This window comes from Pezoporus wallicus, unplaced genomic scaffold (genome assembly GCF_028554395.1).
Source record: "Pezoporus wallicus isolate ANWC-B61680 ecotype Strahan unplaced genomic scaffold, APGP_CSIRO_Pwel_v1 scaffold_14062, whole genome shotgun sequence".
Lineage (NCBI taxonomy): Eukaryota > Metazoa > Chordata > Aves > Psittaciformes > Psittacidae > Pezoporus > Pezoporus wallicus.
The window spans coordinates 35,796-54,214 of record NW_026640917.1 but is presented as its reverse complement, the minus strand read 5'-3'; the positions used below and the strand labels follow the sequence as shown (position 1 = coordinate 54,214).

The 18,419-nt window shown below is 53.5% G+C and overlaps 1 protein-coding gene across 2 annotated transcripts; it reads left to right on the top strand.

Annotated features, from left to right (window-relative positions):
* Positions 1 to 969: 969 nt before the first annotated feature.
* LOC130605610 (uncharacterized) lies at positions 970 to 5,818 on the top strand. Of its 2 annotated transcripts, none has more exons than XM_057421227.1 (7): positions 970 to 1,236; positions 3,084 to 3,170; positions 3,602 to 3,821; positions 4,002 to 4,141; positions 4,501 to 4,617; positions 4,810 to 5,040; positions 5,667 to 5,818. In XM_057421227.1, exons 1-7 carry the CDS (start codon positions 1,174 to 1,176, stop codon positions 5,682 to 5,684), a joined length of 876 nt encoding a protein of 291 aa, XP_057277210.1. In that variant the 5' UTR covers positions 970 to 1,173; the 3' UTR covers positions 5,685 to 5,818. The 2 variants fall into 2 exon arrangements, with proteins under 2 accessions (XP_057277210.1, XP_057277211.1); XM_057421228.1 differs by lacking the exon at positions 970 to 1,236 and adding an exon at positions 2,945 to 3,004.
* Positions 5,819 to 18,419: the final 12,601 nt, after the last annotated feature.

Below are 18,419 nucleotides of genomic sequence, written 5' to 3'. Positions count from 1 at the left end.
GAAGAGCCCTTGTCATGCAGTAGGCACCTGAGGTTGTCGACAGTGAGAGACTGGCACCCCTTGGGGGTCTCTGCTCTGCCCTCGCAAGCTGGGATGTTTGAAAAGGAAAGGGATATATCCTGATCTCCATAGGTTGCAGTGGAAATGCCGGAGAAAAGAGGAGATAATGCCACCAGAGAGACCTTGAGAGATATACTAGATCCATTGAGGGAAGGTCTGTTATTTTTCCTGATAGACTTTACAGGAATGAGGCACTGGAAAATGCTCTCGGTATCTGCCCCTTTTGGCTGGGTTTGTTTCAAGTAAACCTGCATCTGGAGCATCTGCTCATTCCAAAGGGTCTCAGTATCACGGGAGAGCATCTCAACCAGGGAGGCCATGGCACGGTGGGGTGGGAGTACCTGGCTTCCCAGCTGCAGCAGCAGAGACCTGCAGGAAGGTGCCAGGGGAGCTGCCTGGTGTCTGAGGACTTAGAGCTGTCCCCATGCAGCCCTTCATGCCCAGGGGGTTTGAGCTGGTGACTTTTCTGCTTCCACTTCCTCAGAGCCAAGCATAGTCAATGCTGCCGAGCCCGCTGTACGTGGGATTAGGAGTGGGTAATTAGCCCTGAGCTTTTCTGCTCTCTGTACCTGCAGGAGGCTGGAACAGAACTCTGAGTCAGACAACAGCAGCATTTAGGAAACGCACCAGGCCTGGGCAGAATAATCAGCTGCTGGTAATGACTGTTTTCTCTTGCCACATCACTGATGTCTCCCATTGTACCGTGCTCGCTGCCTGCTGCGGGGTTGCAGGGAAAGGACGCCCTGTCAATCTCAGAGGCACGTTGCTCCAGTGGGAGATATTGTCCTTCTCACCTTGCAGGCTGAGGGGAGGCCTTGAGCTGTAAGCTGGCAGCCAGCAGAACTACGGCAGAGGGGCACAGTCTGACCACAGAGCACCTTTGCTGTGTGGCAGGGCACTGATGCTTCCTTCCTAACTCAGTCACGCTGCAATTCCCACCACAGGCATTTTAAACAAACCTTTAACCCGTGATTCTGTCCGGGCTGATAATCCCCACGCTGGCACATCCAGAGGAAATGAGTCTTCTACCATGGCAGGCTGTCATAATAACATATAATGTTTCTTCCCTTGGGAAATCCTGCCAAGGGCATCGGGTATGTCTTGTGAACGAGGATGAATGAAGCCCTGCAATCCCCCTGTGAAGCAAAGCTGATTTCTGCCTGTTTTGTAGACAAAGTGAGGGGCACAGAAAGGTTCCCAGGAGCTCAGGAAGGTCACCAAGCAGAGAATGAAAACCCAGGAGTCGTGGCTCCCAACCTTCAGGTTTAATTGCTAAATACAGCAGGCTCACCATTTCAGTCAGCAGCCGTTGAGGATTTGTCCCCATGCTTTCCTTGGAAGACGATGAGGCAGTTAGGCAGAGCCGTGTAGTAGCTTAAGCATCAAAAGAAAAAGGAGAGAGGTTTGCAGAAGCATGGCTTAATGCACATTTGCCTGTCAGCTTGGAGCATGAACATGTTCAGCTATCACAAGTCAAGTAACTGATAACTGCTCATTTATTAATCTCTGGTAACTCAATCTGCCCTCTCAGCCCTAAGTGCTGAACAGAGATGATGCCCTCAGGAGCTGGAGATCAATTTAACTTGTCAAAAGCCTCAGTCCCTGACTCGCTCCTTAATGCCAGCACTCCTGATAATAACTGTTGAGCTGATTTCCTGTCACATAGCAAACAATCCCAGCTCCCTTTCTAGAAGCTCTGGCTGCCACATTCTCCTGGGCTGGAAAAAGAGCTGTGAATATCCATGACATGAGCTCAGCAGGGGGCACATTTATGCCTGGAGAAGTCTGGGATTTGCACTATAAAAAGCTCCCACCCCTCCTTTCACGCCAACACTGAAGTCCTCTGGGTACCAGTGCTTCCATCAGCATCACTGGAGGAGAGCAGGGACTCAGGGGCCCTTTGTCTTGCTTCTTGCTCACCCTTGCTGCTGGGAGGTGCTCAGCCACACCGGGCAAAGCCTCCTTGTGAGTGGCAGCTCCAGCAAAGAGCTTATGGCTGAGCTGGACTGAAGAGCTGGGGGAAACCAAGCCCCCTCACTGGAGCAGGATGTGGCACAGGTCACACATCCAGCCCGGCAGTGATGGAAGTCAAACTGAGTTAATAAACTCCCTAATGGCCCCGATGCAAACCCTGACTGCTGCCTGCTCCATGTGGTCTCATTGCACGGACATCAGTGACTCCGTTGTCCCCCTGTCTTTGCTGCCTGCCCTGGACTGGAACCAGCCCTGCCAGTCCCACCCCTTGGGGATTGATCCTCATTGGGAATTAAGAGCTTTGAGAGTGAACGTGGCAGCAGCCCAACGTTGCCTATGCAGGAGGCTCTGCTTCATTAGCCCCAAAAGATTGCTGACGATGAGCGCTTCAAGTCTGGCATTGCAGGTCCTGCTTCTCAATAACAGCAAAAAGCAATTTCTGAGAGCACAGCCAATAAAGTGGCACTGCCTTTATCACAGCTGGTTAGGAGCAGTCGGCAAATGTGCCCTGTGGAGTAACTATTTCAGGAAAGCTGCTGTGTCCTGAAAGCAGAGGTCCTGCCTGCAATGGACAGGCTGGGAGAGGGACCCTGGCACATGCAAGCATCCCAGCTCCAAAGGGGCTCACGTCTGGCCCCGAAATGCATGGCCAGTGGCAGGGCTACCAGCAAGATCTGCAGGTGCTGGATACAGGTGCCCATCTCTGCAGGGTCCCCTCCGCCACAACGCCCTGCTCAGGTGGAAGGAACAGGGAAGTGGGTGTCCCATATGGGAAGGTGTGGAGCTGCCCCACTGATTCGGGAGGTCGGCAGCTCATCAGGGCAATGAGAAGCAGCTGGGCAGTAGCTACAAATAGCTTGAGGGCTGCAGCCTGGGCTAAGCCAGGTTGCTTGCCTAGTGTGGACTTTTGGGCTTCATGGAGCAGCAAGGAAGGCCATGCACCAGCCCAGAGCAGGTACAGATCCTTCAGGTACCAAAGGGGCTGTTTCTGCTGGGGGCCCTGTCAGAGGTGCCATAGAGGATGCCCGACTTTCTCTCTCTCTGTTTAGGGGGGGCCAGTTGCCTGCAGTGAGCCCCACTCCTTCTCCAGCAGGTTCCTGCACCAGCTCCTTCAGCTGAGTTCAGTCAAGTACCTGGTAGGTGGTGCTCCTCTTGCTGGAGGAGTTTGGAGCCCAGGGGAGGGCTGATAAAACCTTGAGACTGGCAGCTCCTTTGGTTTCTCTGCTGGACATTCTCTCTTCTTTCAGTCTTTTCCCTGTGCTCAGTGCCTGCTTGGTCTCTGCTTCCCCCCCCCCCCCATCCCAGCTTTTCTCCTCTGCCTGGTTTGGGGTTGCCTTGCTCCCCTTTTGCTAATGGTTGTTGCAGCACTTGCATTTTTCTCTTTCTCTGGGCCAGGAGAGGTGTGAGGTCTTTGGGCAGACAAGGTATAACCGAACTGGTCCTGGTTTACCTGGCTGAAGCTGGTCCCATCTCAGCTCCATCCTGGGTCGAAGCAGGGTTTAAAAGCCTTATTGAGGACCTCAAATAGCCGGGAGGTCTCATGCCCCAATGTACCTCTTGTCTGCAGCTGAAGATCCTTCGGAAAGCATCGGCCTGGATTGGATTTGTGGTCCCTGTGGAGACCATTATCAGCAAGGTCTACCCCTTGCAGTCTCCCAGGCCCAGAAGACTTGTCAGGAAGCGCCGGGGGAGACTGATGTGCTTTGTCCTCTCCATCATCCCCACCAGGATCCAGAGCATCCTGGGCTACCAGCCAGTGGGCTGGGGCCAGAGCAATGTGCCCAAAGGTAAGAGCTGTGCCCTTCTGCGACACCTGAAGGCTTTGCAGTTAAGAAGCACACAGGGCCATGTGTGCTGTGGGAACACACTGGGACTGGGGCATCTGTGCTGGGTAGAAAGCTGGGAAGCATGCAGATGTACGTTTGTTCTGGGTGTATTATGACTGTGCCTGCTATGAATCCCTGCAGAGATCCAAGAAGCCCTGATCAACTCTAACAAAGCAAGCAAGAGGAAGCGGGATGACCTAGATCGGGAGGAGGAGGAGTCCTTGTTGGTGGAACTGGAAAGGGACCTGCTAGAAGATGACTCTGATGATCTCACATACAAGGTAAGAGTTCCTGGCTGCTGAGCAGGTTTCTTCCTCGGGGGCTGAGCAATTTGGTGATGATTGTGTTTAGCTGCTGGTAGACTGGGAATGTCACTGCATGGGTCTGCAGGGGATCCTGTGCAGGGAGCTCTAAAGAGGCTTCCTTTACTGTGCATCCTTTGAGGGCTGCAGGTGTCCAAAGAACACTGGAGCATCTTCAGTGTTTGAAAGGTATGGGATGACTGGGGTACCCACAGCCTTTTGGCTGATGTCCCTGCAAAGCAGCATCTCTGCCATCCTTGGCTATTTGGCTGTGGCTACCAGCATTATTCGGAATGGGGCCAGTGTGTCCTTCCTCAGGCTACTTCTTTCCTCCCCAGCCCTCGGATGTAGAAACAGATAGTGATGAGTATGAGACCCAGAATGACACTGAGGCAGACCTGGAGTTTGAAGAGCAGGATGGGATTGTTATGCTGAAGGAGTCATTGGATCTCCAGGTGAGTGTACCTGCTCCATGGCTGTAGACTAACAATGGGCTTTAAGGATGTACTTCAGTCGTTGCTCCCTTGTCTGCAGAAGGAGAAGGTGTCTGGGTTTGCTTAGACTCATCTGAGTTTCATGAGATCACTCATGGGTTTTGTGCTGCCCTTCTGCAGAGCTGCAGCATGACTGTGCCCCTGTCTCTGCAGGTGGAGAACATAAAACCCACCCATGTTAATGATACCCCAGAGCTGCCAGCTGCAGGCACAGAGCCAGGACCAGAGGATCCAGCTGTGTCCAACAGCGAAGAAGATGCTCCAACTGTTGATAGTGGCAATGGTAATACCCAGAAGCCACAAGCAGATGTGAGCAGTGGGGATGGCAGTGAGCAGGAAGCTGATGCAGATGATGATGACAGCAGCAGTTTGTCACACTATGGGGTAAGGATTCCTCTGTGCTGAGCCATAATCCCACCCATCCTATTTTAGTGTGTGGCAGGAGAGGACATGAGCTCGGAAGTGTTTCAGCCTGGAGGGATGTCCCTGGGATATGAGCCATTGTGAAACAGTTCTCCATTCCCTTTGCTGCCAAGTGAGCTAGGAAAGGGTTGTAGGGGCTCTAGCTCTTCTCTGTGTGAAGAGAGAATCCCCATATGTCATTGAGATGGTGCTGGGCATGTGCAATGCTGTGTGATGGGACCGCCAAATGTCAGTTGAGCATCTTGTGCTGGGACCCTGGGTGGCCACTTCTGAACTGCAGGCGCTCCCAGCCGGTCAGCATGAGCCCTTCATGACCCACTGGCCCAGGCATCTTCTTGCACTTTAAAATGGAGAGGATTGATGGGAAAGTCTTCATCATTAGCAACTTCTCGTGGGGTCCTTTACTGCTCAAGACCCATCTGTTGTCAAAGCACTGGTGAATACCCTCCTAATTCCTATGAAGCTCGTGCTCGGCATCCCTGGCTTGCAGGGAAATGGAGGGTGAGGAGAGCTGCTCAGTGGGTTGGTTTGTACTCTGTCAGTGGTGGCTGGCCAGTGTGATGGGTGAAATCTGCTGTGTTTTCCAGGAGAAGCAGGAAATCTGATCCATGGACCTGGACTTCTGCTGTGGCTGCAAGTGCCTGGTTCTCTGGGCAGCTGCGTCCTGAAGTAAGACTGTGAAATGTTATGTTGGTGTTTTTTGAACTCTACAATAAAATTGCCTTATTTTTCATGCTAACTGGGATGCAATCGGCTGTCAGTACCTGGAGCTGGCAGGTTCTGCTTGCGCACCAGATAGCATGGACATAGTGCTGTCGGGAGCTGCCAGCAGGACCTTTCTCTCTGCTCCCTCTTGGGGAGAGGCCCTTTGTGGCTCCTGGGAGGTGATGACTTTGGGAATGGGAAGGAGAGGGGTGTGGAGGTGAGGCTCAGGCTGAAAGGAGCTGGGTGTCCATGCTCCTAAGCATGGGTGGCCAGGCTGACTGGTCCCCAGGTGGCTGCAGAGGCATGGGATAGGTGTCTCAGAGCCTCCTTCCACATGCATGACATCCCCAAGAAATATAGGGGTAGCAAGTCTGTACCCTTGGGGCAAACCAGCTGATTTCATGAGGAGTCCCAGCTGCTCAGTGAGCATTTAGAGGCTTTTTGGTTGAGCGTTTCCCCATGCAGCCTTCTCCCTCTCTTGGTCCTACAGACCTGAGCAAACAGCAATTTGGTGTCTGGAGAGTCAGGTTGGGATTGGAAAGTGCCTGAATGCAACCTGGGGTGACTTGAACTTCACCAGCACGTGATACATTGCCTGGAACAAGTCACAGTATCTGAGGCTGCTAAGAGCAGTAACTCCTCCAAATGTGAGTGTAAAAATGGGAACAGCTTGGGGTGTTTGGTGCTGTCGCTTGGGGCATGCCTGGAGGCTGTGCCTGACACACAACTGCCTTGAGCTGTATGAGCCTGTGTGTATCAGCTTGCACTAATGATTCTCTAAGTGTTAAAAATAACTGTGGCATCCTGCAGCAGGGATGTTGGACTGAACAAGCTGAGGTTTGGGGCAGGTTTAACCTGGCTGGGCCAGGCCAGCTCTGCTCCGAACATGGCAGTGGGTAGCCACTGCTGCCTGCCAGCTTAGTAATGTCTGTGCACGTCCCCTGCCATGGGCAAAGCCTCTGAGGAAGTTTAAGCTGCAAGGAAGGAGGTGTTGAGATGCCCTGAGGTGGTGTTCTTATGTTTCCCAATACATGTGGGCTGCAAGAAAGAGTGGGAGTTAAAAAGCATAAATCCCATGGAGTTTAAAGGCAGGGCAGTAATGAGGATGGAGGTGTCCTCCTGCCCAGGCCCCGCTGTGATCAGGGATGCTAATATCTTTCTAATTAAAGATTGTTTCTTCTGTTAAAAGCAGCTCTGGGGCACATTGTGCTCTGTGCAGCCCTTCCTGCTGGGCTGCAGTGACTGTGTGCAGGGCTCCTCTGGCCAACAGTGAGCCATTTAAAGGAAGAAATACGGGTACCCTAACCAAGTGGCTGGGTCAAGACCCCTCTCCTCCAGCTGCAGCCCTTAAACCTTTTCCTGACACTCTAAAGCTGATTCTCTCCATGTAGCTCTGGCCAGAGCATTGGTGCAGGCTCCTTGTACCTCTGCTTCAGTGGAACATGCCTCTGCCTAGGCAAAGACATTTTTCTCCCAGGTTACACCAGTTATTTGTGCATCATCAGTGTACAGAACAGTCCTGAATAATGAAGCTTACATAGTCATAAAGCTGCTCAACAGCCTTCCCCATGGCGGTATCTCTTTAAATGCAGGTATGCGTCTTACCTGGCATCATCTGCTGCCACAATAGCAGTGGTGTCATTACTGCTGAATAAGAGCAAGGTTTTTGTCTGAAGATTGGTAAAGCAGCTGATGCTGCAACTCCTGGGTATTATACTGGGCTCTGCATCAGTTCGGTTGCTCCTTGGTTGTGTTTGATAGCTCTCCCATTCTCTGCAGCCAGTACTTTGTAAAGCAGAGATTAATAAAACATCCTTTAGTGACATGTAGCTAGGTAAGGGCTCTTTCTGAAATCTATGCAGGCTTTTCCTGCTTGCTCCTGAGCTTTAGTAGCACTGGATATGGAGATAAAGAGGAGTCTTTGTTCACTGTCTGGGTGGCAGGCTGCAGAATGATTATGCCTTAAAATGTAGTGAGGAAGCAACTCGCACTAAATCTGGTGCTCTGAGCTCACCTGCAAACGAATTCTGTGCACACCTGGCTGCAATGGGGGGCATGCCCAGAGCTTCCCACATCTTAAGCCCCGATTTAGGAAGAAGACACATCCTCAAGATGAGTCATGGGGGGAAGTAAATGACTTGGTGGAGTGAGACCTTGCTGTAGAGCTGCTTAGTCCCAAGGTCGTCATCCTGCATCCAGCCCAAGTAAGTGGTGCCTGTTTGTATTGTTGAGGAGGTGGGGTGAAGAGGAGGGAGCTGCTGGCTGTGTGTGATGGCTCAGACTGGAGGGAGGTGGCTGTGGAAGGTGCCTGAATGTGACAGTGGCTGCTGGTGGCCTGCTGGGTGCCCCCACTGCTGGGGGTAGGTAATGGGTGCTACAGGGCTGTGAGTGAGCTGCATGAAATACCTGCTTGCACGTGGGCTTTGTCTACTTGCAGTGTGATGAGCATTGTACATCCCAGAAACGCAGCCTTGTGGCTAAAGGCTATTTGGCTGGGTCAGTGGTGCAACAGCCAGAGTGTTCACCAGGATGTGGTATTACAGAACCTGATGCTTCTTGAGGACTTGGTCCCTTTTTACCCCTGCAGGGAAGGATGGGAGAGTGCCCTGCCAAAAGGCAAGAGTCTGCTAAGGCCTCCTGAGCATCTTCTCAGTGCCAGGAGCCAGGCAGAGGGGTGGCCACGGTGAGGAGCAGGCCCTGAGCTGTAGGGGAGGGTTGTGGTGAGGAGCAGGCACTGAGCTGTAGGGGAGGGTTGTGGTGAGGAGCAGGCTCCCTCTCTCCACCCTTGCACACCCTGGAAATATCCAATGATTGCTTTTTCCAGGCCGTGACCCTGCCTCCTCCTGCAGATCAGTGGGGTTGGGGTGGTGGGAACCATGCGAGCTGAGCCGACCCATAACCATGGGGTTTATGTGGTCCCTGTGGCTCAGCGGGTGGACACCAGGGCCAGTTTTCTCCTTGGCAAGGGCCATCAAAGAGCAAGCCAGGTGCTGTGATAGAAGAGGATGGGGAAAGGGGCAGAAATTGAGGAGTTAATGCAGTGGTAGGGGGATGAATACGTAAATGTGGCCCTGGAGGGAGCCTGAAGGGGTAGGTGAAGGTGACCCCTACGGTCGGGGTCCCCCAGGGGACACATGGACCAAGCTGCCTGCAAAAGGCTCTACACTAGATCTATGACGAGGGCATTGCGTGGGAAACAAATGGCTTAATTGAGGCAAAAATGATCATAATTAGCATGAGCAAATCCAATTAGGAGCCTGGGGCCAGTTACCTTGGGTCTGTCATTGGGAGCATGGGTGTTGGGTGGTGCGGGATGGGCAGGGATACGGGGTGATGGGTGCTCCCCTGGGACTGGCACTCATTAACATCAGCTCCTCCTCGGGCTGCTGGCTCTGTGCCCTGGATGGAGCCTAATTAGGATGGAGAAATGGAATTGCCAGGGGTGAGGGGGCTGATGGGCAGAGAAGCAATCGCTTCCCGAGGAGCAGCTTCCCAACAACTGCTGTTGCTGTCAGCTGCTCAAAGCTGGTAATGGAGAGGGTCAGAAACCCCATTCCAACCTTGCTGCGGGGCTGGAAGGAGCATTTTGCACTTTCCTCCCAAGGAAAATTGTCCTGTTTGTCCTTTAGGGGTGACTGCCTTGTTCCTCACGAGCCTGGGGGCTGTGGAGGGGGGGACGTGCTGGGCTGTGGTGCCTCTGCCCTGGCATCCTGCAATGATGATGTTAAATGTGAAGTATAACTTTGCAGATGACAGGAGGCGTTCATACACAGGCACACAACTGCTTTATTTCCAGCAAAATCATCTTTATGGGTTGTAATTTTTGTTACAAATATTTTTCCTCTTGGGAATATATGAATCTGAGCTGTTCTCATCGGGCTTCTCTTTCCTGTTCCATCTCCTGGTCCTCTAGAACTGGTTATTCACACAAGTGCAGCAGCAAGGGGCAGGCACTGAGCATCACCTCACCTTAATCCCCTGCCTTTTCCAGCCCAGCAGTGACTCCTCTAAGGGACTCCACTGTGTGAATAACAACGCATGAGCTTGTGACCCCCTGGAGATGCTGGGCTGTGGTGCTGTGCCTGGTGTGGTCCCACCTCTGTCTCAGCAAAACCAGTATCCCTTGCAATGGGAGAGGCAGGCAGATCCCACAAAGCATCGGGAGCAATCATGACCTGCAGCCTCCTTCTTCACAGGCAGAGGGGGAATTTGGGGTGCTCCTGCCCATCCTGCTCAGCCTCCTACTGTGTCACAGCAGCTGCAAGCCCTCAGCTGTGCGGGAGATGACTGCTTGGTGCTGTCATCCATGTGAGACTCCTGCCTGCAACTGTTAGCAGCTCACAGCAATAATCCTGCCTTTATCCTCATGCAGGAATGAGGGAGGGTTTCTGATGTGTCCCTGTGGGGAGCTCAGTACAAGCTCCAGGTAGCGCCAGTGGCCTGTGTTGAGGATCTGGCTCTCCTCTGCGATGCAGGCAGCCAGGGTGGAAGTGCTGTAGCTGCCCTAAACCCAGTGGGTTTTACAGTTGCTGTTGGAGCTGCACATCTGCATGGTCCTGAGGCAAACGACTCTCCCCATACCTGCTTAGCATTGAATCAACTAGGCTGGAAAAGACCTTTTAGATCATTACGTCCAGCCAGGTCCTGGGTGACTGGGGAATTAATTTGTGACCTCTCTGAGGGGATGGTGTGGTTCCTAAGTGCACACAGGGGCTTGGAGGCAGGGCTGGTGATGTGCTCTGCTTTGCCTAGGCATGTGCACAGTAAAACCCAGCCAGGCTGCCTGCCTCGAGTTGCCCTGTGAGGGTTTGTAGTTGTCAATAAAGGGCTTTCCATCAGGGCTGGCCTCTAATTCTGATGGTTTATCTGAATGCAAAGATGCCTCAGACCGGCTAAGCAACGTTTAAGCCCTGAGCTGGGCACACAGCCCCCATGTTTTAAGAGGGGCTGCATCCAAGTGTGTAACTGGGAGCAGTTATCATCACCCCAGTGGCAGAGCGCTCCTGGCCAGCACCAAGGAGGTGCACTGTTTCCAGGACAGATATTTTTGGCTCATTTGTAGTCTGAATGGTGAAGTTTTCCAAGGGCCTTGAGCCAATTTCTGTGCTGCTGCCTTTATTGCAGTCCCTTGAGCCGGAGCCAAGCTGCTGGTCACAGTTGGGTGGCGTGGAGAAACTGGTGCTTTACCAGATGCCACAGTTGGGCTGGTAACCAGCTAGGAGATGGAGAGCTGAGGCTTGGATTCTTATTGCATGTCCCACTGTGAGTAAAGTGGTGGAAAAATCATGAGATCCAGCAGGCCAGGCCTCCCCCTGCTAACGGCTGTGTTCAGCTGAGCTGGAAACGAGTTGCACCTCTCCTGCAGCAGCCTTCCTGTGTGTCTTTTGAGCTAAATCCCCAGTGAAAGCTCCCGACAACAAAGCTGGGAAGGAGAGTGTGCTGCAGGCATTAATATGCACATACATTAGGTGTGTGACTCACACGAGAAAGGAGAGTAATTTTCAGGTCCAATTAGCTTCATCCGTGCACTCCCCAAAACTCGCTGTATTTATTCGTATTTCATTTAAGATGCTGCCAGATACTGGCTTAGGGAAACGGGAGGTGACAGGAAGGATGAGAGCCAAGGACAGCTTCCATCCCAGCCCCATGGAGGTAAAGGAGGGTGAGGTCTGCCAGCGAGCTGGTGCCTATGCTCTAGAGGTGGCTCTGGGTATGGGTGCAGAGAGGACCCAAGGATTGCATTGAGTCTCTTTTGCAGAGTGCCCTGGATCTGTCTGCATGAAGGGGCACTTGGAGCTTCAGTTCTGGGTACCAGCAGGGCTGGAGGGTAGACCACCCCCTATCCCATCCTTGCTCTGACCTCCCCTACTCCCTCAGGGACCCCACCAGTAGCTAGGTGCTTCTGTGCCTGCAGTGAGTGACTTGTCCTCTTGAGGTGGTCCCAGTGGACTTCTGCTCTGCTTGTCTCATCTTGGTTGCTGTGTCCCACTCGCTGCTACCAGGGGCTGCAGGTACCTGCCCCTGGCTGATGCTCTTGCAAAGCATGGAGGAGGGACTCCCTGGACCTCAATGACTCTTCCAGACACCTTAGCAGCTCGTGGCTTTATCACCAAAATGCTTTCTCAGGAGGAGCCTGCAGGCAAGGGAATTTGATGCCCAGAACAGCTCTGTACAGCTAAGGAAACACCCTGGATTGCACCTTCTACTGCATGTTCCAGCCAGGCCCCTCGTCAGCTCCAGGGTCTCTAGCAGGAAAGGGGAGTCTGAAGACCAGCAAAGGTCAGGTCCTCGCACCTTGTTGTAAGTTTGTAATGCAGCTCATAGCAGAGGCAGGAGCCTGATCTGCTGACACCAAACCCAGCCCTCCTGCTGTTCCAGGGAAGTAGGTGGCTTCTCTTTTGCTGGCCTCACTCATGAGCTAGTTTTGTTCTTGGCTGTAGCTCACTTGCAGATCAGAGCCACAAAGGATCAAAACCACCTGGTTTCTGATGTCCAGGCAGCAAAGAGGTCTCTCAGGGATGGGGGTTTCATCCCAGGGTTGAACAGCCTGAAGTGCACATGAGGGATGGGGACGGTGAGGGAACAGCAGACATTGAAGGCAGGCACCAAGTGTTGCTCTTAGATGAAGCAGCCCCGAGGCAGATGCCCTCCCACCAGCCATGCATCATTCATGCAAGGGTGTTCCCGATCTGATAAATCATATTAGAGAGACAAGAGACAATGTGGCTTTTAATTATGGAAACAATTACCCAGGATTAACAATAGCAGTGGTGTGATGGATTATTGCTACTCCTATAGTTTAATAAAGCTTTGGTAGTTTTTGTCATATGGGGAGAGCAATGAGACAACACTTCCTTGGGTGTTTGCTTAAGCTGTAATGCACCACTGATGCTGCTTCATCCAGCCCTCCTCTCAGTTGCACTGATGAGATGCATTTGGGGGCTTCCAGCGAATGCAAGGGCTTGGGTGAAGCCTCTGTGAGGTTCATTATGGGAAGGGATGGTGCTGAGTGAGGCGGTGTTGTCCATGGAAAGCTGCTGAGGCAAAGCAGGGACAGCGTGGCTCAGTGTCACCAGCCACTGGCTAATGTGGATGTGCCCCCCAGGCTCGTGGGATCTGAGCAGAGATGCTGTTCCCTACAAAGCACATCCCTTCGTAGCCTGCCGGGTGGGTGCAGCAGCCCCTGATATACAGCACCAGCATCTTTACATCTGGGTCTTTGTGAGCAAAGGATCAGGTTGTCACTAATATGGAATGGTTTGGGCTGGAAGGGACCTTAAAGCTCATCCAGCTCCAACCCCTGCCACGGGCAGGGACCCCTTCCACTGGAGCAGCTTGCTCCAAGCCCCTGTGTCCAACCTGGCCTTGAACACTGCCAGGGATGGGGCAGCCTCTCTGGGCAGATGTGCCAGGAGGCTGGGAGTTGATGAGCTTTAAGGTGCCTTCCAACACAAACCAGTCTGATTCTATGAAATTTTAAGCCATTTTTTTTATTAAATCATTTCCTCTTTAAATCCTGTTTCCTAACCGTGACATTTCTCTGTCCTGCAGAAACCAAGTGCTTGGATGGACAGGTCAACAGCATTCAGCACTGGTAGGTGTTTGTCAAAGAAAAGTTAGTTACCCAAGTCTTCTTATTAGAATTATTATTATTCTTACTAGAGGATTCATCAGCTATCTTCCATCCCAAATTAGACCTTGTAGATCCACCCGTCTTATGAATCAGCTCTACCACCACTGCATATCAGCATAATTTGTCTTCTCTTTCAACATAGCAGCTCCCATCCCACTCAGAAGACATAGAGCAAAAGTAAGCAGCCAAAAAAAGCAAGACCCCATGTGCTGGACTCAGCAGAGCAGTAAAAGACAGGGCCTGGGGGAGTTTCTTCACCGAGTTCATATTCTGGACATGGTACATGTGAGGACAGGGAAGATGGAGCAAATCACTGAGGATTAGCATGACCCTGACCCATGAAAGGGACTGAAAAGGGCACATCCAGCTGAGCAGAGCAGCGTGAAGAAAACCTTGAATGTCTCCAAGAAGAAAAGGGCCGGAGGAGTGATTTGTCACCACTGGACACAGCAGAGCAGGAGAGGGGCCAGGCGGCTGCTAGTGGGGAGGGAGAAGGGCACCGAGCCCAGACCGGGTGCAGGTGGTCTCCTCTGTGTGACCGGTGCTAGGGGTTAATTCCTTCAAGTAAGGGAAAAAGCCTGCTGGTGGAGGGGATGTGTCCCTGCACCAGGGCAGGTTTAGATGGAGCTGAGGAACAATTCCTGCCCCAGAGGGTGCTCAGGCATTGGAACAGGCTGCCCAGGGCAGGGCTGCAGCCACCGTCCCTGCAAGTGTTCACACCCCGTGGAGACGAGGCCTCAGTGTCATGGGTCAGGGGTGGCCTTGGCAGGGCTGGGAATGGTTATAGAATCATAGAATGGTTTGGGTTGGAAAGGACCTTAAGATCATCCAGTTCCAACCCTGCCATGGGCAGGGACACCTCACACCAGACCATGCTGCCCAAGGCTCTGTCAAACCTGGCTCCATGCACTGCCAGGGATGGAGCATTTACCACTTCTCTGGGCACCCTGTGCCAGCGCCTCAGCACCCTCACAGTAAAGAACTTCTTCCTTATATGTAACCTGAACTCCCCCTGTTTAAGTTCGAACCCATTACCACTACACTTCCTGATGGAGACTTGATGATCTGAAAGGTCTTTTCTAACCCAGTTGATTCTGTGATTCTATGACTTTTGGGGGGTTATTGCCACCATGCTCTGCGCTCCACTCCTGCAATTCTGCTCGGATTGGCTGGGGACAAGATTGCTGCTCTTCCATCTCCGAATGAGAACCAGCAGCTCCCAGAGCTGTAAGCAGAAGCAGCCAGGGCTTGAGCTGATGAATCAAGGAGAGGAGAACCTGGTCTATTGGCATTAAGCATGAAGAAGCACGTCAGGGGCATGGGACAGAGAAGGCACCAGGGATGCTTCCATCCAGCAAGTGCAAATGTCATCTGCAGAGCCTGGACTCCTGATCGCCTGCAAAGCAGCCCTAATGATGTTTGGAAATGAGCTCGGAGGTGCCGGGAGGGACTCGATGCCACGCTGAGATAGAGGCAGGCAGGCAGGAGGCACGCACGGAGGGAGGGTGAGGGGCCGGGGGTGGGGAGCACGTTTCGCACGATGCAGCCGAGTGAAGGGAAACGTGGGCTGAATTTCACCGGGAGCAATTTCCTGGCACGGAGAGGGGAGGAGGCAGCGAGCAGCCGCCCCCAGCTCTCCGGCAGCGGGGAGCACTGGGATGCTGCTGGGCACAGCTCTGGCGTGAACCCCTGCACTTGCCCAGGGATGGAGAGGAGACCTCGGACCCTTCCTGCTGCCACACAAAGAAGAGAGGAGGTGAACCAGGACAAGGAATGGGAAGAAAATCGCTGCGTGGGCAGCTGCCAAATCTGCTCCTTGATTTAGAGCCTGACATTTCCTGCTCTCCACTGCTTTTGGGTCAAGCAGGGATCCCAGCACAAGGCTGTTCATTAGGGATGAATGGGACCCCCCATGCCAGGTACCCCCAACCCCACAGTGTCACTGCACCAATCCCACCACACCAGGCTGCTCCCTGCCCTGCCAGTGGCTGGGGACCCTTAGGAACATGGATGGCTCTGCAAGCCTGCCAGGCTGGGCAGCAGCAGCAGCAAACCCCACTCTGGAGCTGAGGATCACGGTGGGAAGGAGGAAGCAGGACGCCTCTGCTGGCAGCAATTCCTCTGTTAACGCATCCTGGTACCTGGAGCACCTCCCTGGATCAGGAGGGCAAACAGAAACCTGGCAGCTGCCGGGATGAGACAATGAGCTGGGCAGTGGGAGGGGAATAAATCATCAGCAGATCATCAGTGAGGCAGCTCCGCACTCTGCTGCCGGCTGCAGTGGAGCCGAGAGCTGGGGGCGAGCAGCACCCAAAGGTGAGCCCTGAGCACCCAGAGCACCCTGTGCCAGGCAGGGATTAGCTCCGAGAACACAGGCAGGAGTTGGGAGCTGGGTGCTGTGCAAGCACCTCTGCCCCCAGCACAGCAGAGCAGAGGTGGTGGCCTTGCAAAGGGACCCAGGGTGGGCTGAGCCCCACCATGAGCATCGTGTGGCAGTGGGGAAAACAGAGATAATTTGCCTCCTCCTTCCTCGGGTAGGGAAATGCATGTGCTGGTTTTGAGGGCTGTTGCAGGTGCAAAGCTCCTCCTGAAGCCAACTGGTGCTGGTGTTCAGTGGCTCTGCAAAACTGAGCCCAAGGTCTTCAGAAAGGAATTAGAGGGAGTTCTTCTATAGGAGTTTGTCACCTTGGGCTGACTTTAGTGCCAGAAGGGACACCTTGACCCACACGTGGCAGAAGGGCTCTCTTAGGGCTTGCTAAAGGCAGCTGGGAACAAGGGGGGGATGAGGAGCCCAGGTCCAGCTCCCACCTCCTCTCTGCTGTCACTCGGAGCCCTGGCAGACAGACAGGGAAAAAGGTCCCTCTCCTTCGTGCTTGGATGAAAAGCTTTTGCCTGGTGGTGTTTCTGCTGGGGACAGCTCAGAACAGCAGGTATTTGGCCAAAGAAACTTCCATTGTAGTTACCAAATAGTTATTAAAAGTAACTAGGATTAGTCATCAGCTCAGGCTGTGTTCGCAGGGCAGGTACGTGGGTCCAGTGCTTTGTAGGGTAATACAAGGTGAGATGTCTTCCCTCAGGGGTTCATGCTCTGAAGCAGATCAAAGGTGCAGACGCAGGAACATCGGGGTCAGGGCAGTGAGCGGGAGGAAACGGGCTCTGTAAGGGGAACATCACTGGCTCCATGGGGAGCAGGTCACACGCTGCTTGTGCTGTGGCAGTGACCCTGTCCTGTGCTCCCCAAAGCCCAGCAGCAGGGGCAATGGGTCACGTCCCTCCATCTGTGTGCTGGAGCCATCCCCAAGGGACAGAGGGAGGCTACGGTTTGGGTTGCTAAGAGGGGACCTGGCCACAGCAGGTCCATGGGATGTGGGGTCCCAACATGGGGAGAGGGTTGCTCCAGGCTGGGAAGCTGGGGATGGAGCAGGGCTCCTCCTGCCCTTCCAGCCTGAGGAGAGGCCAGTGTGGGGTGGTGTCCCTGGGGCATTGCTACCATTGGCCTAGCAGTCACTCTCCACTCGGTTTTGGGTCTCTGCAAAGCCTCCAACCAGTACATCGTGGGGCAAAGGGGGAAAGGAATAATCCCATCGGTGTGCCTCGGGATCCATAGGTCCCCAGGGAAGAATCACCATGGCACGTCCCAGGCAAGGACTCAGTTCCACCCTGGGGGGGTGAATCCCAGGGACCATGCTGTCCCCAGTCCTTCTGCTTTGCCTGGCTCTGGTGCAGGGGCATTTGGGAGCGAGAGGGGGGGTCTAAGCTGCCCTCCAGCCCTGCCCTGGGGATGGTACTCCCCTAGCAAGGACCCTGGCATCCCTGAGCGCTCACAGCATCAGCCCAGTGCTGAAAGGATGCTCAGGGAGCTCCCAGCCACCCCATTTCCACAGGGTCAAACACTGCCTCCTTCTGCATCCACCATGTGGCTCGTGAGCCATCCACTGCCTCCTTCTAAGAGTTAATCGAGGCTTCCACTAGCCAAAATAAATGGCCACCGAGAGCCTGTAGTCATCACATGGCTCCCACTGCTGCATCCTTAGGAAGGAGGGGTGGAAACCACTGGCTGTCACCAGAGCTGGCAGTGCTGGAGTGCTGCATCGGAGCTGGCAGGGGACCAGTGTGCCCAGCAGCACTGGGGCTGCCAGGGCCCTGGGCAGGCAGGGAGAGACCCTGGCCCCTGGGCTCAGCAGGGGAGCTCCCACAGTTCTCAATGGGAGGGAAACTGGGGGCAAAAGGGAATTTACCTCCCTGTTTATTGGATAGATGGTTTTCTCCCTTGGCACATTTCAGCCCAAAACTGGGATTTTGAGCGTGTGCCAGAGCAGCTGTGATTTTTTTATTTCTCTCTCGCTTATTTTTTTTTTTTTTTTTTTTTTTTTAGTTTTTAATCATTTTGCTGAGTCTGTGTGAAAATGCCCCAGAAAGCACTAAAACTTGTCAAGATGCTTCCAGCTCGTGCCAAACAGCTCCTCCAAAGGCAGAGACCCTCCCCGGAGCATTGCATGGGACAGCCCCAGCCCCAGGGCCCTGCCTCTTCTGTGCTCTTCCCCTCCAAGCTGCGGGGACAGGGACACCACGACAGGAGGAGATGACATTTGTGCTCCCCTCAGCACCCCAGATGCCATCGCCCTCAGCAGGGAGCAGGTTCTGGGTGTGCAGAGGACAGGGGGGCCCTGGCCCAATCTGTCCCCTCTCTCCTGGCATAAGGTCCTTTTTGATGAAATCCGATTTGAATTAACTGGAGAACCAGATCTAGTTCTGGTCCTGGATGGCCCCAGGCGGCCTCATGGGGCTCCTCTGACCTCCAGTTCAGGGTAGCAAAGCATTAACCTCAGCCTGGTGCCTTTTCTCACCATCTTTGTCCTGTTCTTTCATTAAAGCCCAAAGTGGTGCTAAAGAGGCATCAAAACTAATGGGAGGAGGTGACAGCCAAGTGCACCCAGAGGGGGAGAGCAGGGCTGAGCTAAAACCCCAAAAGCTTCAGAAACAACCTGTCTTAACCTGGGCA